General features: G+C 55.9%; 3 protein-coding genes across 3 annotated transcripts in view; 1 reads left to right on the top strand and 2 right to left on the bottom strand.

Annotated features, from left to right (window-relative positions):
- ITGAL (integrin subunit alpha L) overlaps positions 1-14987 on the top strand; it is a 39205-nt gene extending 24218 nt beyond the window's left edge. The window contains exons 16-31 of the mRNA XM_056137678.1: positions 73-233; positions 353-504; positions 3019-3105; positions 4881-4934; positions 5026-5096; positions 5770-5911; positions 8233-8343; positions 8562-8641; positions 8721-8807; positions 9764-9839; positions 10817-10957; positions 11119-11172; positions 11252-11353; positions 11609-11704; positions 12148-12258; positions 14832-14987. Of these exons, the coding sequence (XP_055993653.1) occupies positions 73-233; positions 353-504; positions 3019-3105; positions 4881-4934; positions 5026-5096; positions 5770-5911; positions 8233-8343; positions 8562-8641; positions 8721-8807; positions 9764-9839; positions 10817-10957; positions 11119-11172; positions 11252-11353; positions 11609-11704; positions 12148-12258; positions 14832-14987 (1681 nt within the window). The remainder of the gene's footprint in view (positions 1-72; positions 234-352; positions 505-3018; positions 3106-4880; positions 4935-5025; positions 5097-5769; positions 5912-8232; positions 8344-8561; positions 8642-8720; positions 8808-9763; positions 9840-10816; positions 10958-11118; positions 11173-11251; positions 11354-11608; positions 11705-12147; positions 12259-14831) is intronic.
- LOC130045029 (zinc finger protein 688-like) overlaps positions 1-22004 on the bottom strand; it is a 107369-nt gene that overhangs the window by 69443 nt on the left and 15922 nt on the right. The gene's annotated exons all lie outside the window — the stretch shown is intronic.
- Positions 18820-21432, bottom strand: ZNF768 (zinc finger protein 768). Its single transcript, XM_056137737.1, has 2 exons — positions 21167-21432; positions 18820-20897 (listed from the first exon to the last, which is right to left on the bottom strand). The coding sequence occupies exons 1-2, from the start codon at positions 21252-21254 to the stop codon at positions 19300-19302; spliced, it is 1686 nt and encodes a 561-aa protein (XP_055993712.1). The 5' UTR covers positions 21255-21432; the 3' UTR covers positions 18820-19299.

Below are 22004 nucleotides of genomic sequence, written 5' to 3'. Positions count from 1 at the left end.
CTCTTGCCAGACAGGAGACAGTGTCTGAGGCCTCGCCTGCAAGGACAAATGTCACCCTTCTCTGTTCTGCAGCTCCCGGCCTGTAGTGGACATCATCACGGTAATGTCCTTCTCACCTGCCGAGATCCCAGTGCATGAGGTGGAATGTTCCCATCCACCCAGCGACAAGAAGAAGGAAGGCATCAAACTCAGAGTCTGCTTCCAAGTCAAGCCTGTCACCCTCCAGTTCAAAGGTCAGTGCAATTCCCCTGTTCTGCAGAGCAGCTGCCCATCTCATATTCAGGCCTTTGGGCCTTTGGCCCCAGGATCTGCCACTGTTCAGAAGGCGAGATCTGCCTTCTCGCCTGCCCAGGGACCCTGGTTGCCAACCTCACATACACGCTGCAGCTGGACGGCCATCGGATGCGGAGCCGGGGCCTGTTTCAAGGAGGGGAACACAAACTCAGCGACTACACCATGGTCACCCCAAACCAATCCTGCATCGACTTTCGGTTCTACTTCCCGGTAAGGGAGCCAGAGGGGTTTCTGGGGAAGTGACTGGTGGAGGCGCAGGTTGCCTGCAAGGCGCACTGTCACCATCCCACCGGGACCTGGGGCCTGTGACTTCTCTGTGTCAACTCTCTCCCCTGCCCACAATTACACAGGCGACATGTTTGCTTCTGGTTGTTGAGCTGTGTTCATCCAGAGGCATTGTAACAGGATTGTAATTGCAATGTACTTACATTTCCCTACGTTTTTCATACTTCATATGTTTGTTGTTACCCAGTTGTTGTGTTTTTTAAAAAGTTGGGTTTAGGAGGGTCACACCTAACAGTTTTCAGGGGCTACTATTGGCTCAGTGCTCAGGGCCACTCCTGAAATGCTTAGAGCAACACATGGAGCCAAGGACTGAACCCCGGCTTTCCACATGCAGAGCACTTGCACTTTCTCCTCTGTTCTCATCATTATTTTAATGGCTACAGAATATTTGGTCTCAGTGGCAAGTTATATGCTGGTTCATTTACTAATTATTAACATCCATCCCAGAAAGAGTTCTTTGAAAATGAAAAGAAAGAAAAAAACACCCTGACAGAGGCGGAGGAGATGGTTCAAAGGGCTGGAGTGACACATCTTGGCTGCATAAGGACCCACATTTGAACCCCATAGCCCTGGTGGCTCCTAGCATCTCTGTTTGGTTTTTTTTTTGTTTGTTTGTTTTTGCTTTTTGTGTCACACCTGGAGATGCACAGGGGTTACTCCTGGCTCTGCACTCGGGAATTACTCCTGAAATATTCTCAGGGGACCATATGGGATGCTGGGAATCGAACCTGGGTCAGCCGCGTGCAAGGCAAATGTCCTACCTGCTGTGCTATCACTCCAGCCCCTCCCAGCATCTCTGGGCCTACTGCAAGCCCTGGCAGTTGGTCAGATGTCTCCTGAGCCTTGGGAGCACTGCTTGGGAGCACCTACTCAAAAAAGCCACATCTTGAACATTTTTTTTTACCTCCTCCTTCATTGTGATTGGCAGTGCTGCTGTGATGAGATGCCCGGCAGGGTCCTCTCATCTCAACCTGATGCTCCCTGGGGCTGCTCACAGATGGCAGTGCTCACACACCTGCCTGCAGTGCTCCAGCTGCATGCATGCGTGCTCCCGGGGATCGTACTCTTCGATGAGGCACATGAGTAGGGTTGTGGGGCTCACCAAGGGGAGGTGCAGGGTGCTCCCTATGTGCTGTCAGAAGTAACACCCTCGGGACACAGTGTTCACACATTTGATTACTTCCAGTGCTCGAAGCATAACCAAGTAGAAATAAGAGGCTCAGGAGCTCCCAGGCCAGGTCCAGCAGCAGGTGGCACCCTTCTGTGGTTTTCTTACAAGCTGCTTGTGGTGTGTCCAGAAATCCTCGTGGTGCTGAGGATCACAGGCACAGAGCTGCCAGGACTGTGCTAAGCGCATGTGGGACTTGAGGCAAGCTCTCTAGGCCCCTGCTCTGGTCCTGCAGGCCCCAAGGGCGTTTGTTGTTATTGTTTTTGTTTGTTGGGGTTTGGGGGTAAACCCTTGAGTGCTCAGAGCTGACTCGGTGCTCAGGAATCATTCCCCAGAGATAGAGATGCTCAGGGGGCAGTGTCTCAGACTCACACAACGCGCAAGCAAGTACTTTAACCCTTCCTGACCAGAAAGTGGGCTGCGGTGATAGCACAGCAGGTAGGGCATTTGCATTGCACATGGCTGACCTGGGTTTGATTCCTTCGTTCCTCTTGGAGAGTCGGCAAGCTACCGAGAGTATCCCGCCCACACGGCAGAGTCTGGCAAGCTCCCCGTGGCGTATTTGATATGCCAAAAACAGTAACAACAAGTCTCACTATTGAGATGTTACTGGTGCCCACTCCAGCAAATCAATGAACAACAGGACAACAGTGCTACAGGGCAGTGCTACTGTAGCCCCAGCCCCTGTTTTTTAATATTAAACAACCTCTAAACTGCCTTTGTCAAGCAGCACTGACAACATGAAGATTAAGATTCTTCCCTGTCCTCCAGGAATTGGCGTATTCAAATTACTCTAGAAGATTCTTTTTCTTGTGAAAGCTTTGATCATGGCTGCTCAGAGCAGTTCCAAAGATTCAGGCACTTCTGTTAGGAGCCCTGGGGGAAAGTGCTTTGAGGACTGGGAGTAGTGCTAAGAAGCACGTGAGATTTGTCATAAACAGAGAGACAGTGCAGGGGTAAAGGCATCTGCCTTGCCTGCAGCTGGCCCAGATTTGATCTCTGGCACCCCAAAACATCCAGGAGTGATCCCTGAGTACAGAGCCGGGACTAAGCCCTGAGCACTGCTGGGTATGGCCCAAACATTTTAAAAAAGAAAAAACGAGAGAAAAAGGAATACTGAAAAATAGAGTATTTCCACATGTTGGCTTCTAGAATGTATTTCCACAATGTTGGCTTCTAGAATGTCACTTGATAAAATGTGGGCCAGGTGTGCATTCAAGTGGAAATGTGGGAATGGTGAGACTTCTAACGGAGCCTGTCTCCCCCCTCAGGGCTGCATTCAGGACCTCATCTCCCCCATCAACGCCTCCTTGAACTACTCTCTCTGGGAGGAGGAGACACCAGAGGCCCGAAAGGCGGTAAGAAGAGCTCATGGGGGTCTTTAGGAAATGGAGGAAAGTAGACATTCAAGTCAGTGAGGTTCTTTTTTGGTGTTAGGGGTCCCTCCTCATGGAAGACGAATGCTCTCCCACTGAACTCCACCCCGGCCTAGGGGTATTTATTTATTTATTTATTTATTTATTTTTGGAGGGGCAATGACGACCGCACCTGGCTCTTACTCGGGAGTGACCTCAGCGGTGCTCCAGGACCCATGGGTGGTATCTGGGATTTGAACTGGGACTGGTCACGTACAAAACAGAGCACCCTCGTCTCTGTATACTGTGTCTACTCCCCAGGAGGCTTCTCTTTGTTTTTGTTCAGTTTTCTGTTTTAGGGTCATACCTGGTGGTACTAAGGATTACTCCTAGCTCTGGAATGACTCTTGGTGGTTCTCAGGGGACCAGATGGGATGCCAGGGCATAAAACCTGGGTGGGCCGTGTGCAAGGCAAGTGTCATACCTGCTGTTCGCACTCTGGCCCTAGGAGTCTTTTCTATGAAGCAATAGAAATCAAAGATGGCTGCCTGGAGCAGAATAGGGTTAGGGGGAGTATTTGTATTTAAGGGAAATTTGGGAAAGGAAGAGACTCTGGAACTCTCTAGCAGAGTGAATAAGAAAGCGACCGAACCTCCTCAGGGTACCCCCTTGCCCAGAAGTTAAAACTTGCATGTGACAGCCCTGAGTCTGGTCCCCAGAACAGCATGGCCCACTGAATACTCCTGAGTGTGGCCCAATACTAAAAAGAGAAAAAGATGCCGAGTATGAAGAGAGTGTGAACAAAAAGAGTAAATTTCAGCCCCTTCCTGGGGGGCGTTGCCTCGGTCAGAGAGCAGGGACTCTGTGTGGCTAAGGACCTGGTGCCCAGCCCAGTCACCAAAATAAGTTTTTAATGACTCTTGTAAATCAGGCAATGCCTTCCTTCAGACCTCATTGGTCAGAACCGAGTCACACGGCCGCACCTAAACAGGACCCCAAGAAAGCAGTAGCCATGCAGACTTCCGCACGGTTGTCTCCCTTGGTGTGGGCCTTTGATGCTCGGTTCTTCCTGTTCTCCAGTCTCTTCATCTGGATTCCACCCTTTAAATTTCAGTTCAGGGGCTGGAGCGATAGCACTGCGGGTAGCGCATTTGCCTTGCATGCAGCTGACCCAGGTTTGATTCCCAGCATCTCATATGGTTTCCTGAGCACTGCCAGGAGTAATTCCTGAGTGCAAAGCCAGGAGTAACCCCTGTGCATCACCAGGTGTAATCCAAAGAGTAAATTTCAGTTCAAGCGCCTTCAGGAAGCTTCCCTGATGCCCACATGGGGCAGGAGTCCCTGGTACATGCTCTTAAGTGTGCGGGCTGATACTTCTGTTCTCATCAGACAAAGCACAGGGGTTTCTCTGGCGTCTGTTTGGTTCTGTGAGAGGGCAGTGTGTCTGCCAGTGAAGAAAGCAGCATCAATCTGAGGAGAGATGGAGCTGCTCTTAGGTGAGAAATGAAGATTACGTCAGAGGCAGAATGCTCAGAGGCTGTGACACCAGGCCTTCCTGCCAGTGAGGGCTGCGTTGACAAGTTCCAGATTTCCTGTCAGGACAGGGATTGGACCCCCTCAGGGAGCTGCCTGAGGCTGAGTTGGAATGTCGGGGCCTGCCCTGGCAGGGACACAGCATGACTGGCTCTGCTGGGCACAGTCCTGAGCTCCCCCAGGCCTGCTCCGTGCATTCTGCCATCTCACTAACCCTCTTGTCTCCTGGCCTGTCTGGTCTACAGGGCCAGGACGTGCGGCCCATCCTGAGACCGTCGCCACACTCAGAAACAAAGGAGGTACCAGGGCAAGTGGGGCAGGGAGAGACCAGAGCCTGGCCCTCCTGGGGCTGCAGACCTGGGCCCTCAACCCTTTCTCTTCGGCTTTCAGATCCCGTTTGAGAAGAACTGTGGCGAGGATAAGCAGTGTGAGGCCGACCTGCAGCTGTCCTTCTCTGGAAGGTCTGAGTGGCTCTGCACGCCGCACCCCGATCCCACTCACTGAATTCCCAGGCACCTGTGTGCTGGAGGTCAAGGCTGCCTCACTGGGGGTGGCCCTGGGCCTCGCTGCCCCCGAGAAGTAGGAGCCATCGGTCAGGATGAGACAAGGGCACAGCACAGAAAGGCTGGGCAGAGAGGCCGCTTTTTTCGTTGTTTGTTTTGGTTTGGGGGCCACATCCGGTGGTGCTCAGGGTTTACTCCTGGCTCTGCGCTCAGGGATCACTCCTAGAGGGAGCAGGGGACTATGTAGGGTACTGGAGATCAAATCCGGGTTGGGGGACTGGAGCGATAGCACAGTGGGTAGAGCATTTGCCTTACACGAGGCCAACCCAGGTTTGATTCACAGGATCCCATATGGTCTCCCAAGCACCGCCAGGAGTAGTTCCTGAGTGCAGAGCCAGGAGTAACCCCTGTGCATTGCCGGGTGTGTCCCAAAAAGAAAAAAAAAAGTCAGCTTTGTACTAGACAAGCGTCCTGCCCACTGTCCTGTCACTCCAGCTCTGCTGGCTCTGCATATTTATTGCTACATTTACTGGGAAGCAGATCCCCCAGCTAAGCAGGTATCCCCAACCCCCCTCTGCTCCTGCTTCCTTTTGTCTTGGCACACACAACTTTGTCCTGATCTTTCCCCCAGCTCCACAGCTCTGCGACTGACACCTTCTGCCAGCTTCTCTGTGGTGCTGACGCTGAGGAACGTGAGAGAAGATGCTTACTGGGTCCGGCTGGACCTGCGCTACCCCTGGGGCCTCTCCTTCCGCAAAGTGGGGGTACTCAAGGTGAGGAGCTGGCTGGGCCCCTGGGGGAGCCACCAGCATGAACAGGTGGCAGGGTACCTCTGGGTCTTGCCTGCTGGTCACTCTCTAGTTCTTCGGGCCTCAGATTCCACAGTGGAAACCAGAGGCTGGGGATACCCTTAGCGAGTGAGACATGGAGGCCAGCAGCAGCTCAGGGACAGTGACCCCTGTGTACCTGTGACCATAGTGATGTGCACTTTAGTGAGAGCCACCACCTCTCCCTGCAAGGGGTCACCCTGTTTGTTTGCTTGGTTTTTTTTGTTTTTTTTTTTTTGCTTTTTGGGTCACACCCAGTGGTGCTCAGGGGTTACTCCTGACTGCACTCAGGAATTACTCCTGGTGTCCAGGGGATCATATGGAATGCTGGGACTCGAACCCTGGCTGGCCTTGTGCAAGGTAAATGCTCTACTTGCTGTGCTATCACTCCAGCCCCTGTTTGTTTTAATGGGGCCTCCCTTGGTGGTGCTGGGAGAAGCAGGCAGTGCAGGGGATCAAACCCAGCCATGAGCTCCCCCCTGAACTGGGGCGAACCCAGCCATCACGTTTTGAAGACTTGTCTAGGTTGTTTCATAGACGCTTTTGTTTTATCATTACAAAAATGATCCCAGGACCGGAGCTAGTACAGCAGGTAAGGCATTTGCTTTGCATGCGGCCAACCCGGGTTCGATTCCCAGCATCCCATATGGTTCCCTGAGCACTGCCAGGAGTAATTCCTGAGTGCAGAACCAGGAGTTACCCCTGAGCATCACTGGGTGTGACCCAAAAAAGCAAAATTAAACAAATAAATGTAAACAAAAGTGATCCCAGATCCCCACAGAAAGTTGGAAATCTGCAATTTACAGACAACCGTCACATATGCTCTATAACTGACACTTATTCATATATAATTTAATATCCTGGTATCTGTCTTCATGTTTATCAGTGCACAGACCCAAAAATTACATATGCATTTATTTATTCTAAACTTGTCATTCATTGGCATTGTGCTTTCCATGTTGTGTGTGTGTGTGTGTGTGTGTGTGTGTGTGTGTGTGTGTAAATGTTCATTGTGGTAAAATAGGCATAAAATCTACCATTTGGGGGCAGAGAGAAAGCTCAATGCGGAGAGCACATGCAAGGCTTGTGGGAGGCCCAGCTGTGATCCCTGGCACTGCGGGTCCTCTGTACACCCCTGGGAGTAGCCCCTAAGCACAGTCAGGTATTGTTGCCCACCTCCCCTCGAAAAACAAACTACCACTTTACGCACGGGATTTAGCTGACCAGTAGAGAGTCTGCCTTGAATGTTTAAGGGCCTTCCTGGCCCTGGGGAAAAAAAAATCAAACTTTCCATTTTAGTCCTTTCTTGGAGGGTTAGCGCAGGGGTGGAGCAGCCAATTCGTGGCTTCATGTAGAGTCCACGGAGTTGTGCAACCATGACCGCTGTGAGCACTTTCGTCATCACAGACTCCCCCCTCTTAAGCAACGATTCCCCCTGACCCGAGTTGGTGTGCAATCAGCTCCCGTTTCCTCCCCCGTGGGGAGACCCCGGGGAGACTCTGAACCTCCCCATCCTCAGAGACTTTATCTAAGGGAGGCTGCCCTGTCCTGGCAAGTGTGACCAAGCGGAAGTGGTAGCCAGCTCGTTGCTCAAACCCTTGCTGACTGCGTGGACTCGGCAGCCCTTGAGCTGCCCCCCAGGCCTGTCCAGTGACTGGGCCAGAGGCCCCGACTGGCTTTTCTCCACAAATGGCTCGATTCGTCCAGGTTTCTCTGTGATCACCTGCGATAAAGCTGCCTGTCCCCTGATTCCTTGGCCCCATTTCTGAGAACAAGCATCCCCTGCCCAGGGACAGTGCCCTGATGGGAGTGGACCCTGGTGTGCAGGGTTTCTGGTCACCTCAGGTGCCCTTTCTTTTCTTTTTTTGCTTTTTGGGTCACACCTGGCGATGCACAGGGGTTACTCCTGGCTCATGCACTCAGGAATTACTCCTGGCAGTTTTTATGGGATGCTGGGAATTTGCTCGAGCGGGCCCAGTAACATCTCCATTGGAGACTGGGTTGGCCATGTGCAAGGCAAATGCCCTACCCACTGTGCTATCGCTCCAGCCCCAAAAATCATCTTTTTTTTTTTCCCTTTTGGGTCACCACCAGCTATGCTCAGAGGTTACTTCTGGCTCTGCACTCAGGAATTATTCGTGGTGTTGGGGAACCATATGGGGTGCCGGGGATTGAACCTGGGTTGGCCGCATGCAAGGCAAATACCCTATCCGCTGTGCTATTGCTCCGGCCCCTCAGCTGCCCTTTCTAATCCTTCTCACCTCTAGCCCCACAGCCAGATCCCTGCAAGCTGTGAGGAGCTTCCTGGGGAGCCCCAGGCCGACCTCAGGAGACTCACCTGCAACGTGAGCTCTCCCATCTTCAGAGCAGGCCGCTCAGTGAGTACGGAGTCCTGGCAGGGAGGGGCCAGCCCTGCTCCCCCGGAGAGCCAACACTCAGACTGGAGAGCTTGACCGCCGTGGCTGCGCCCTCGCCACTCAGGCTCCCTGTCTGAACACCGGAATCAACCCCTAGTCCAGTGCTTAGAACGCCCCGAGCTCTCCAGGAGGTGGCTGGTGTCTGAAATTCAACCCTTCCTTCCTCCTCCTCCTGCCAGGTCGACATGCAGGTGATGTTCCACACCCTCTCCAACAACACCTGGAAGGACTATGTGGAGCTACACGCCAATGTGAGCTGGTGAGAAGCCCCAGGTGCCCTGCACCCCCGCCCCCTCACCCAACTGCACTGCCCCTAACACGCCCCCTTCCCTGGGCAGTGAGAACGAGGACACCAGCCTCCAGAAGGACAACAAGGCCACCAGCAACACCACAGTGCTGCATCCCATCAACATCCTCACTGAGGAGTAAGTCCTGCTCAGCGTCACCCTCAGCCCTCCAGACCTCTCAGCCTCCCCCGTGGAGTCCCCTGGCCCTGCCAGGGTCATTAGAACTGATAATATGGTTGGGGTGGGGGGTGGTGAGCAGGAGGTTGGCTGGTTGGTTTGACCACCACACCCAGCGATGCTCAGGGGTTATTCCTGGCTCTGCACTCAGGGATCATTCCTGGTGGAGCATGGGAGGACCATATGGGATGCCGGGGATCAAACCTGGATCGGCCACGTGCAAGGCAAATGCTGTCCCCACTGTGCTATATCATTCTGGCTCCTGCCAACAGTTTTCAACCCTGCAGAGTGTGGGCCTTGGAGGAGTGGCGTGAGGAAGTGGCAGGGGAAGGGGAAGTGCCTTGAGGGTTGACCTAAGGCCCTCTGGGCCTGGGGGCCACTGGGCAGCTCCCCAACCTTCTCAGAGCACGCTGCGGAATGGAGGGCAGGTCCAAGAAGCGCTGAAACCTGCATGTGGAGGAAAGTTCGCCCAGCCCTGAGCCCCACTTCCAGCCAGGCCTGCCTCCCTGCCTTCCCAGGGCCAAGCAGGGCAAAACCAGTGGGGAAGCAGGCCCAGGGCCCCTCGCCTGCAGGGCTGACAGAGTCACACTCCCACCAGACCAGTGTGACAGGAAGTACCCTCAGAGAAGGAGGGTGGGAGAGCATCAGCCTGGGTGCATGAGGACTGAGCGCAGATGAAGAGAAGCGGGGCCAAGACTAAGCCCAAAGGTGGAGGATAGCATAGTAGGGAGGGCACTTGCCTTGCATGCAGCCGACTCAAGTTCCATCCCCAGCATCCTACAGGGTCCTTTGAGCACCACCAGCAGTAATTCCTGAGCTCAGAGCCAGGAGGAACACCTAAGCCTCGCTGGGGGTGGTCCTGAGCCGGCCCGAGCCTGGCCTGCCTTTCCCCTCACCTCCGCTCTTCTCTGTCTCAGCCAGGAAAACTCCACGCTCTATGTCAGCTTCACCCCCCAGGGGACCAGGATCCACGAGGTCACACACTTCTACAAGGTAGGATTCAGGGTACAAAGGTCTTTAGAGGTCAAATGTCATTCAGCTCCCTCCCAGGGCCCCAGGAGACAGGACCCAACTGGACAGCAGCATGTCCCCAGCCTTCCTCCGCTGGGAAAATTATCGGTACAGTGCAGAACGGGAGCCTCTGCTTCGCTCTCCAGACATTCCATAAGCCACTGTTGTCATTTAGGCCACAGGCTAGGTGCTGGGCAGCACCCCGGGTTCTCACACCCACCAGAAAGCCCCCCGGCAGATTGAGCTTATCATGCCCATATCCCAAAGAAGACATCCAGGTCCTGGACGGGCCAAGCCGCCTGCCAGAGAACAGCTGGAAAGGGAAAGGTCAAGTTCAAGCCCTGGCCCCATCACCAGGTGCCGCAGCCACGTTCAGGACCCATCATTGCTCCTGTGCTTGGACACAGAGCTGTCTGCTTTAGGGGGCTCCCCAGAGGGTCATGTCCCGAGGCTAAAACTTGAGTCCTGGGGCTGGAGTGACAGCACAATGGGTAGGGCATTTGCCTTGCACGCAGCTGACCTGACCCGGGTTCGATTCCCAGCATCTCATATGGGCCCCCGAGCACCACCAGGAGCAATTCATGAGCACAAAGCCAGGAGTAAACACTGTGCATCACTGGGTGTGACCCAAAAAGAAAAGGAAAGGAAAAAAAAAACTGAAGTCCCCTCGGTCTTGTAGAGGCGACCCAGAGACCAGATCAGGCATTAACCCAGTGGAGTCATTCCACTTTTCCGTGGAGGAAACGGTTTCCTCCAGAGAGGGCCCCAGACCAGGAGGTTGGAGCCACCTCACCAGAGCTGGCCATGAGGAGGGAGTGGGCCTGGGCGCTGTGGCTGGCAGCTGAGCTGTGGAGGCGACAGGAAAGCCCGTGGTGCCTGTACTGTGGGGTTTGGGGGCTGCACCCCGCTGCCCTGACTTGGGCTGAGCCAGCTCTCCAGCCCTCTGCTACCCGTGCCAGGTGAGGATTCTGCCCGTGCCAGGGGAAGATACTGTCAGTGGCCAAACGCCCGACCTGGAGGCGTTGGTGAGGGTCCCGGCGCCTCAGAGTGAGAGCCTCATCGAGCAGACGTGGAGTGTAAAGATGTGGGCAGACCAGCAGGTTTGTGGGGGCCCCCGGATGAGAAGGGAGCCAGGACGGGGACTCCTGAGGGACCTGGGGACGCAAGGGGAAGAACCAGGGTCCCCGGACTGGTGGGGAGGAACGGGCAGCTCCCGGGGGCCCAGCTCTGAGCTTACTGACCGTCTCACTCCCCTTCCCAGGCCTCTGACCTCAGCTGCCACCGGGAGGAAGTCACACGGCTGAGCCTGCCTGAGGTGCGGCCTGTGGGCTGGGGGAGAGGGGGACAGTCCAGGGCCGGCCCCAACCCCGCGCCTCCGCCTTCCTTTCTCCCAGAAGCCTTGTCTGTCGGCAGCCCAGCTCCGCTGCCTGCTGCCCTCCCAGAAGGAGCTTGATCTGCAAGTGGCGGGCACGTTGGAGCTCAAGGAGGACATCAAGGTAGGGCCCGCAGGCAGCAGACGCTCCCAACGCCGCAGCTGTGGGGCAGAGCTGGGCTGGGGGACACTGTATAGACAAACTCTGCCAATGTGGAGGGTTGCCTCAGAGCATTCCAGGAGGGAACTGAGCAGAGATGGGGACCCGTGGTCCTGTTCCCGGCTGCTCCCGGGATTCATGGGGCGGGCAGCACTCAGTGGCCCCTGGATCCTTCTTCTCCCTGGCCTGACGCCCCCGCCCCCCTCTGCGGCCCCCCAGGACTCCGCCATGCTCAGTCTCTGCAGTTCTGTCTTCGTCTCCTTCAACAGTCCCAAGTATTTCCACCTCTACGGCAGCAACGCCTCCCTGGCCCAGGTAGCTGTCCTCTGTGAGAGAAGGATCTGGAAGAGGGAGGCCGAGGCACTGTGGGGATGCGTCAGGGACAGGGATTTGGTGGAGCCACAGACAGTGAGCTCAGCAGAGAGCAGCCAAGGCCGGCCTCCTGTAAAGGCGACCACAGTGGCTTGAGAGCAGGAAGCACAGGGGTGGCAGGGAGCTGGAGTTAGGAAGGAAGGCAAGCAGAAGTCAGCTTCTAGAAGATTCTGCCCACAGAGTGGAGGTGCTGGTCATCCACGGCCGAGGGGAACCATTTAGGGGCTTGAGGCAAGGATGGGGGCTGCCAGTTCACTGCAGGAGCTGTGGGGGTCCGCACCGAGTTGGGATCAGGTATAGACCAAGTGGGAAAGGCTGGAGCTGGATTTGCAGGAAGTGGTGAGGGACACGGCTTCCTCCCTGCACGCCCCCACCTCCTTCCCCAGGTCGTCATGAAGGTTGACATCATATATGAGAAGAACATGCTCCACCTCTACCTGCTGAGCACCATCGGGGGGCTGTTGGTGCTGCTGCTGATTTTCGGGGTGCTCTACAAGGTGAGGGTGATGGGACTAAGGGGTATTGCTGAATCTCCCAGGCTGGGGAAGTGGGTCTGGAGTCAGGGAGGAGAGTACAGAGAAAATCAGAGACAAGATTAGAAAGAGCCTCCAGCCCAGAGAAACAGGACAGGAGTTAGGCGCTTGCCTTGCAGGGGGCAGACCCTGCTTAGACCTGCGGCACCTCGTGTGGTCCCCAAGCACCACCAGGAGTCATTCCTGAGTGCAGAGCCAGAAGTAGCCCCTGAGTACCATCGGGTGTGGCAGGCAGGCAGGCAGGCAGGCAGGCAGGCAGGAAGGAAGGAAGGAAGGGAGGGAGGGAGGGAGGGAGGGAGGGAGGAGAGGGATGGAAGGATTGAAGGAAGGAAGGAAGGAGGGAGGGAAGGAAGGAAAGGAAGGAAGGAAGGAAGGAAGGAAGGAAGGAAGGAAGGAAGGGAGGGAGGGAGGGAGGGAGGGAGGGAGGAGAGGGATGGAAGGATTGAAGGAAGGAAGGAAGGAGGGAGGGAAGGAAAGGAAGGAAGGAAGGAAGGAAGGAAGGAAGGAAGGAAGGAAGGGAGGGAGGGAGGGAGGAAGGAGGGAAGGAGGAAAGGAAGGAATGAAGGAAGGAAGGACAGAAGGAAGGAAGGAAGGAAGGAAGGAAGGAAGGAAGGAAGGAAGGGAGTAAGAAGAGAAAGAAACTCAACTCTCTCCTATAGAGGCCACAGGCCCACAAAGCAAGTAAGACTCCCCACCCTATAACTCTCCCTGCCACCCCTACCTCTGATCCCAGCAGAGCTAGTACTCAGCCATCAGAGGGAGGGAGTGACCTTGGTATGGAGGGTCCAGGCTGGCACCAATTAGTCACTGCCTGGCACCACAGGGCACAAAAAAAGAGGAAGAAAGATCCACTAGGAGGCCTGTATGTGCTGAGGCTGGAAAAGGAAACCTGATGGGGTGGGGGGGAGGGGAGGGGAAGGGAGTGTAGTCCTGGAAGGCCTCCCCAGGGCGGTGGTCTTGGAGTGGGATTTGAAGGATGAACAGAAGTTATCCCAGACCGGGAGTGTTGTAGGGAAGATGTTCCACGGGGAAAACCAAATCCTCCAGAAAAGAGAAACTGGAAAATCAAACTTTCTTCTTATTGTAACCCCGAGTTGTCCTTAATAACCATTTTGTTTATATTCTTCTGGGTTCGGGTTATTTATAATGTTTCATTATTGAGGTAACATGGATTCATCTAGAGCTCATGCCTGCAGTACAGAGTTACTGCACCTCCAGCACCCCCAGTGCCCAAGACCCCCCACTGCTGCCCCTGCCTGGCTTTAGCCAGCCCCATGCAGCCCCCAGCCCTCTTTCTCCCCACTTGCTAACCTCAGTTCTGTAGCCCAAGAACTTGTTCCCATTTAACAGTCTTTCCCTTGCTTTGTTTCTTTTGTTGTTAGTTTGGTTTTATTTTGGGGGGCCATTTCTGGCAGTGTTGTGGGGCTACTTCTGGCTGTTGAAGTCACTCCCAGCTGGCTCTGGGAACATGCCGTGCCAGGGATGGAACTCAGCCCTCCCACATGCTCTCAACTTCTTTTCTTTTTTTCGTTTGTTTGTGTGGGAACCACCCCCAGCTTTGCTCAGGTCTTACTCCTGGTTCTGTGCTCAGAGATCACTCCTGGCAGGCTCCAGGGACCATATGAGGTGCCTGGGATAAAACACAGGCCAGCGGTATGCCAAACAAGCGCCCTATCTGCTGGCTATTACTCCAGCCCTTCTGCTTGCTTGCCTTTTTTCTTTTTCTTTTATTGGCGGGGCCAAGGGGTAGCTATACCCAGCCATGCTCAGGGTTATTTCTGGCTTTGCACTTAAGAATTACTTCTTGCGGTGTTCAGGGGATCATAATGGGATACTGGGACTGAGTCCGGTGGGCCGCATGCCAGCCCGCACTGTCCTATGCGCCAGCCTTTCTACTTTGCTTCTTTATACACCACATATGTGTGGGATCATCCAACATTTGCCCAAAGTCGAAAGGGCAAGATTTTGTCTTTTTTTATTTTTTTATTTTGGGCCCACCAGCAGTGTTCAGGGGATGGCTCAGGGTCGTGATAGCTGCCAGTGAAACACGTATACCTGCCTCGAGCCAGCTTCCCAGCCCTGTCCTAACATTCTGTAGAATTCCCCGAACAGAACATGAATACAGCAGGTAGGGCGCTCTAGCCTTGCACGTGGCTGACCCAGGTTCTATTCCCGGCATCCCCCAAGTATCGCCACAAGTAATTCCTGAGTGCAGAGCCAAGTGTAAATCCTGAGCATCTCCAGGTGCGGCCCCAAAACCAAAACAAACGAGTAAATAGAGTTGACTTCCCTGCCTGAGCCGAAGACTAGGTACACCTGGTTTCAACAGCTTAAGCGGAGTGTACTCCTCAGCCCTGTCTCGGCACAGGTCGGTGGTGTCCATCAGTGTCCCTCGTCAGGCCCAACCAACTGGAATGGACCCATGTGCAGGTTCCGCCCACGCCACAGACCCTCCCCCCCTTGTTTTCCACCAGGAAACAGCCTTTGTGCTCCGTGTGAAGGGGCCGGCACCTCACTCACACTCTGCCTTCCCACAGGTTGGCTTCTTCAAACGGAATCTGAAGGAGATGATGGAAGCAAATGGAGACACTCCGAATGGGCTCCCTGCGGCAGACTCAGAGCCATCAGCCCCACAGGAGGAGGCCGTTGAGCTCCTACCGGAGGAAAAGGCCCCGGAAGCAGATAAAGCCTGAGGCCATCCCAGCGCTGCCCTTGCAGCCTGGTGCCAGGTGCCTCTGCCTGGGTTTCACCTCTTCCTGGCCTTTTTCCTTCTTTCACAGAGCCTCCTGCCTGCCTCTGCTGCAGGCTGAAGGAAGGCTCTGAGGGATGGGCCGGAAGCGGGGAGCCCTGTCTTGGAGAAGCTCGTGCTCTCAAGACCTACCCTCCACTCTGCTGCCCTCTGGCCCTCAACCCTGCCAAGACCTCCAACTCCCACGTCCTGCCTGCGACCCAAAAGCGAGTTTGACCATGTCACTACAATGAGGCTGCCTCCCCGCCCTTGCTCTTATGGCCCAGTACTCTTTTTTTTCTTTTTGAGTCACGCTCAGGGGTTACTCCTGGCTCGGCACTCAGGAATTACTCCTGGCGGTGCTCAGGGGACCGTATGGGATGCTGGGAATCGAACCCAGGTCGGCCACGTTCAAGGCAAACATCCTACCCGCTGTGCTATGCTCCAGCCCCTGACCCAGTGCTCTTAAAGTGCCTCCCAAAACCACCTTCGCTGTCCCTTGCTGCCCTCCAACCCCCTCTGATCTCTGCTCCACCCCAACTCCCTCAGGAATAGTGCTCCCCTCTTGGAGCCCCGCTCTCCCCAACTGTAGAGTTCCTGTCTGCCCCACTGACCACATAGCACAAGCCTCGTCTGTCCAGGCCCTATATGATACCGGCCCCTACGACACATGGTTCTTGCATTTATTCATGCAATAAATGTGAACCAGTGATGTTCTTGTGCAAACCTGCTCAGTTAAAGGAACATTTTTTTTCTCACCATTTTACTAGGCAGCTCTCCTTTATCTTTTCTTTCTTTTTCCGCCACAATCGATGACCCTCACAGACTGACCAGTTCTTGACACCATGGTTCCACTACCCTCCACCCAGAAGCAAGGAGAGAGAATGAAGGAGGCATAGAGGAGCCCTGGAGATTCACTGTTCTTGAAAATCTGACCTCCCAGTTCCTAGTGATGGGAGGGCCTGACCCTCAGGCCCCACCTTTAGAAGGGCTGGTCTGAGGGGCTGGTCACTGCTGCCCTCTTGTGGTCAACAGGAAGGGCTATTAAGGCTGCTGGGTCCTGCACCAGCAGAGGCCTCCAGTAGCCCTCTTCTGCCACCAGGGAATAAAGGACCATTCCCGAGGTTGGCCCACCAGGCCCAGAACCATCTCTCCCAGCTTCTGGCTGCTCTCACACTAGACAGACCACCACGCACCAGCCCCAGAGATCATGGGACTGGCCCATAAGCAAGACATCAAGAGCGAAGTAAGGCTCACTTTCTTTTTTTTCTTGGCTTTTTGGGTCACACCCAGCGATGCACATGGGGTTACTCCTGGTTTTGCACTCAGAAATTACTCCTGGCGGTGTTCAGAGGACCATATGGGATGCTGGGAATCAAACCCGGGTCGGCCGTGTGCAAGGCAAACGCCCTACCTGCTGTGCTATCGTTCTAGCCCCGTAAGGGCCACTTTCCCAGAGAAACTTTCCCTGGCAGGACTCTGCATGGCATTGGAGGTCTTGTGAACTGTTCCCTTCACTCTCAGTGTTTTTTGAATGTTGTGTGTTGGGGCCTATTGTATGGTGTGAGACCAGCAGATAAGTGCTTACCTCACAGATATCTGTGCCAATGGGAAAACAGGGACTGGAGAGATAGTTCAGCAGGAAAGGTGCCTTGCATGTGGCATACCCTGATTTGATCCCCAGAACCACAGTCTCCTAGAACTACTAGGAGTGATCCTTGAGCGCAGTGACAGGAGTAAACACTGAGCACCACCAGGTGTGGCCCACCACACACACACACACACACACACACACACACACACACAAAACCTCCCAGATGTAGCTCAGTAGTACAGCATTTGCCTTGCATGTGAGTCTCTGCTTTGATGCTCAGCTCTGCAAAAATAAGCACTACTGTGATTCAGTAGTGGTCAGTTGGTTGAAAAATAAGGCAGGAGAAGCAGGTTGAAGGGTTATGGAGAGACTCTGCCATGTGTCAGGGAATTTTGAGGCAGTGATATTCCGAGACACTAAAAAAAGTGGATAATTTCATCAAACTTACAATGATTGGGAGGAGGCTGGAGAGATAACACAGTGGGTAGAGGTACCGGAGCCAAGTACAGTGGGGAGGACGTTTGCCTTGCACATGGCCCAACTGGGTTTGATCCCCAACATTCCATATGGTCCCCTGAGCACCGCCAGAATTAATTCCTTAGTGTAGAGCCAGGAGTAACCGCTGAACATTGCCAGGTGTGGCCAAACCCCAATGCCTCCCCTGCAAAAAAAGTGCAAAATAAAATAGGAAAGCTGAATTGCATAATTGAAATAAATGTTTAGGGATCCAGAGAAAAAGTTCAAAGTGACCGGGTTTAATCCCCAGCACCACATGGTCCCAAGTAGCACTAGGAGCGAGCCCCAAGCACTGTGCTGGTATTAACCCCTGAGCACTTCCTGAAAAACAAAAAGGGACCAGAGGGATAGTACAGTGGCAAGGCCACGCCTGCCAGAAGTGATCCCTGAGAGCAGAACCAGGAGTAAGTTCTGAGCACAGCAGGGTGTGGCCCAAAAAACAAAGAATAGAAGTAAAAACCAAAGATGGGCCAGAGAGATAGCACAGTGGGTAAGCATGCCTTGCACACAGCCAACCCGGGTTTGATCCCTAACATCTCATATGGTCCCATCACCAGGAGTAACCCCTGAGTGCAGAGCCAGGAGTAATACCCGCCCCCCAACCTCTGCTGAAAACAAAGCTAAAGGAAGGTCTAAGCAAATGCCTAAAATTAAATATTGGTCAGGTAGTCAAATACAATTCTATTCAACACAGATAAACTATAAGTAAAATTTGGAGTATGTTAATATTTGAAACGGTGTGGTAGGCTGTCTGTACAAAATGTGTCAAGTGTGCGAAAGTTTCCTTTTTGTTTTGGAGTCACACCAAATGGTGACATGAGCTTACTCCTGGATCTGTGCTCAGGGATTTCTCCTAGTAGGTTCCGGAGAGCCTATAGGGTGCTGGGGATCAAAGCCAGACCAGCTGCAAGACAAGTGCCCTGCCAGGTGAGGCCGAGCTGCAGGGGGCACGGAGGGGCACAGCCAACTGGATATCTTAGCCGCACGCTCACAGGGCAGGTCTCTGAGCTCCATTTTTTTCAGCTGTGAAAGAGGCTCTTATTCGCCAGCTGTCTCATAATGTGTGGCCTCTTTCTCACTGAGATCCCAACAGGCCCCAGAATCCCCAGGCTCTGATGGCCCCGTTTCCCATCCCCTTCTAAAGAGCCATGTTGGAGGATATGGCTCTGGCAGGAAAGGTGGAGTAGTGGTGGGGTGGTCCTGTCCACTGGCCCTCCCAGGGGTCCTAAGCGGGTGGCAGAGCTGTGGCTGGTTCAGGCCAGTCTGGGGAGATGGTGTAGGAGGTTGCCTCCCCGTGGGGTTGCGACTGTCAGCACCTGTACAAAGTGCTGGCCAGAGGTTCTGGGGGACAGGGGTGAGGGGCAGGGGGCGGCACATCTGTGTGCTAGGAAGCAGGAAGGGTGGAACTCAGGTTCAAGGCCTGGATGTGAGAATCAGGGTATTTTCTGATCCAAGGACAAGCCGTATTTGGGAAGGGATTGCGGAGTCACAGAGTAGGGTTTCCTCATGTCTCAGGGGGTCGGCGTGGGTGCAGATTCACAACAGACGTGAACTTGGTAGACATGGCCAGGTCTGAGCCGCAGTCTAGGAAGACTAACTGAATATAAAGCTCTTTGCTGCTAAGGCCCATGGGTTCACCCTACGACTCTCACTGCCCAGGGCACAGGGCACGCACACATTTTAAGGACGAGTTGTTCTTATCACATAAAGGCTTTTATTGAACTCAAATTCAGGGGTTCCAAAGTCTGAGTAGGACAAGGAGGGAGGTTTGCACTCAAAGGCCCGGTCCCCCGGGTCTCTCCACCCACCTGCCCTCTTACCCCGTCTTCCAGACGCCACGAGGTTCTCAGCAGCTACCAATCTAAGCTACCCCCACGCTAATGACTGACGCAACCCTCCCTCCCCTCCCCCCACCCCATTTAGCACTCTGCCAAGTCAGGCACCCGTAGGTGGGGCAGGCTGATGCCGGGGCCAGCAATGCCCCCCTCCTTCCGGCTGTCCCCGAGCCTCCTGCTGCCTGCCTGGCCTCCCTCCTGCACCTACTTCCAGCACCCTGGCCCCGCTCCTCCCAGAACCTGACTCCCCCACTCGGCTCCATCCTCTCCGAAGGGTCCGCTAGCTCCCTGCCTCCCTCTCCTGGGTCCACCCTCCCGGTCCCCAGAGGCGGTCAGCGCCTGCCGGCCGCATGGGTGCGCTGGTGGCGGATGAGGTCGGAGCTCTGGGAGAAGGCCTTGCCGCAGTCGTCGCACTTGTAGGGCCGCTCCCCGCTGTGGACCCGGTGGTGCTGCAGCAGCGTGGAGGAGCGACAGAAGCCCTTGCCGCAGACAGCGCAGCGGTAGGGCCGCTCACCCGTGTGCGAGCGCTGGTGCTGAATCAGCGTGGAGGAGCGGTTGAAGGTCTTGCCGCAGTCAGGGCAGCTGTAGGTACGGCCGGGCAGGTGGGTGCGGGCGTGGATGGCCAGCACTGAGCTCTGGCCAAAGCGCTTCCCGCACTCAGGGCACTTGAAGGGCTTCTCCCGGGCATGGCTGCGGGCATGGGGGATGAGGGCTGAGCGCTGCGAGAAGCTCTTGCCACAGATGCCGCAGCTGAAGGGCCTCTGGCCGGTGTGCACCCTCTGGTGACTGCGCAGGGAGGAGTTCTGGCTGTAGCACTTGCCGCACTCCGGGCAGCTGTAGGGCCGCTCGTGGCTGTGGGTGCGCTGGTGCCGCAGGAGGTAGGAGCTGTCGCCGAAGGCCTTGCCACAGTGTGGGCACTTGTAGGGCTTCTGACCAGAGTGAGTGCGCTGGTGGCGAAGCAGGTAAGAGCTGTCAGCGAAGGCCTTGCCACAACGAGGACACTTGTAGGGCCGCTCGCCCGTGTGGGTGCGCTGGTGCTTGATGAGGTCGGAGCTCTGCGAGAAGGCCTTGCTGCACACCTCGCACTTGTAGGGCTTCTCCCCCGTGTGGATGCGCTGGTGCTGGATCAGGGTGGAGCCCCGCCCGAAGCTCTTCCCACAGATGCCGCAGATGTTCGGCCGAGGACCCTGCCCACCCCTGGCCCGGCCCCCTCTTCGACCTGGTCCCCGCAGAGGCCCCGACAGGCCCAGGGGATTCTGGAGCATCTCAAACTGGGGTGTAGACAGCAGGGTCCCCGTGGGCATCTCAAAAGGCGGACCCAGAGGCAAACCCTCTGTGGGCTGCTCCCCAAAGCCCTGGGTGAAGGAGTCCAAAGGGTGGCCTCCCAGGGGGATGCTCAAGGGGGTCTTTTCTTCAGAACTCAGCAGTGTTTCTGCACTTTCCTCGAATTTGGAACTTTGAGCTTCAAACTCAGGGCTCTGGGATTTGAATTCAGCATTGTGAGTTTCATACTCCGGGCTCTGAGGTTCATACCCCGGGCTGCGGGGCTCATACCCAGGGCTTCGGGGTTCATACCCTGGGCTACGGGGTTGATACCCTGGGCTGCGGGGCTCATACCCTGGGCTACGGGGTTCATACCCAGGGCTGCGAGGCTCATATCTAGGGCTGCCATGTTCAAACTCAGGGCTCTGAGAATCTGACTCGGGGCTTCTGGGTGCGAATTCGGGGCTTGGGGGCACAAACCCAGGGCTTCGGGACTCAAAACCTGGGCTTTCAGGTTCAAACCTGGGGCTGTGGGGTTCAAACTCAGGGCTTTGTGGCTCAAACCCAGGGCTCTGGGGGTCAAGACCAAAAGGTATCTCTTCAACCTCATAGTCTCCAGTGCCTTCTTGCTGAGAAGTTTCCTCTTCCTCATTCTCACTCTTATTGCCTGCAGGATCAGAGAATTACAGAAAATCCAGATCGTGTGGGGCCTGGAAGGTCACTCGGTCCCACCTTACTTGTCACAAACCTCCACCTCCTCCTGGAGCAGGGTCGCTGGCCCTGTGCAGGTGCTGAAAGTGCCCCCTCCCTCCCGAGCTGGACACCCGACCCGCCCCGCCTCCTCCGAGGCCGGGGGTCTGAACCCCCCCAACCCCCCAACCGTGGCCCCCTCTCCCGCTCCCAGGCACGCTCCTCGGAGGGCGTTTCCTCCCTCACCTTTCAGGGACCCTTCGGGGCTCCCCATTTCGTCAGGGCTTTGCACATCCCGTGGCTCGAGGCCCCACGGCGACGCCTCCCGTTCCATCCCCGCCGGCTCCCAGTGCGGCGGCGGCAGCGGTGACGGCGGACGATCCTGCGACCCGGCCTGAGTGCCCCGAGACCCGGGCCCTCGCCGCCCGCCCGCCCACTCAGCGCCGCTCGGGGGACCCGGCTGCCCAGCCCCGGGCCCCGAGGCCGGACGTCTTGACCCCGGGCCGCTCCGGCCCGCCCTCCCCGCGGCCCCGCCCCCACCCACAAGGTCTCGGCTCTCCTCGGGCCCTCGCAGGCCCCCCGCAGGTCGTGGCTTCGGAACTGAGGGTCTTCACGACTCGTCCAGTCACTCCCGGATACCGCTCCCAGCCCGAGACCCCGGAGTCTGGCCCCCCAGCCCCGGGCTGGGCTGCGGCTGTGCGACCCCCCTCCCCCCGAACAGGAAGTGTCCGTCCTCGGCCAGTTCCCCCCGCTGGCTAGCGCCACGGCCTCTCTAGGAACGACTGGAGGTGGAAACTCGTTGGCATTAACCCTGGGCTGGATGGCCCCGGCGTGGAGGTGTGGGGAGGAGCGGGCGCCCTGGAGTCGGCGGGAGAGGCAGGGGCAAGTTTTGTGTGCCTGTGTCCTAGGTCTCCGTGGTTCAGGGACCGACCTGTCTGTCCCCCGGGGCCTGGAACCCGTCAGTGCTTGTGGCCAAGGGCGAGGCGACAAGCGAGACCAAGGTCAGAGAGAAGGAGCGACGCTTCCCGGCGCCAGCGGGGGCGGTATCTAGCTCCCCTCCTCTGCGGGGCCTCGTCGTCAGCCT

The sequence above is a fragment of the Sorex fumeus genome, unplaced genomic scaffold, assembly GCF_029834395.1.
Source record: "Sorex fumeus unplaced genomic scaffold, SorFum_2.1 ptg000126l, whole genome shotgun sequence".
Lineage (NCBI taxonomy): Eukaryota > Metazoa > Chordata > Mammalia > Eulipotyphla > Soricidae > Sorex > Sorex fumeus.
The sequence above is the reverse complement of the archived record's forward strand: the minus strand, read 5'-3'. Positions and strand labels throughout refer to the sequence as shown.

What these genes read in the sequence shown, in the direction of transcription:
- ZNF768 (XM_056137737.1), bottom strand. Translation starts at nt 21,254, where the DNA reads ATGGAACGGGAGGCGTCGCCGTGGGGCCTCGAGCCACGGGATGTGCAA. An exon ending in CCCCGAAGGGTCCCTGAAAG is followed by an intron (nt 20,898 to 21,166) that starts GTGAGGGAGGAA and finishes CTGATCCTGCAG; the next exon opens with GCAATAAGAGTGAGAATGAG.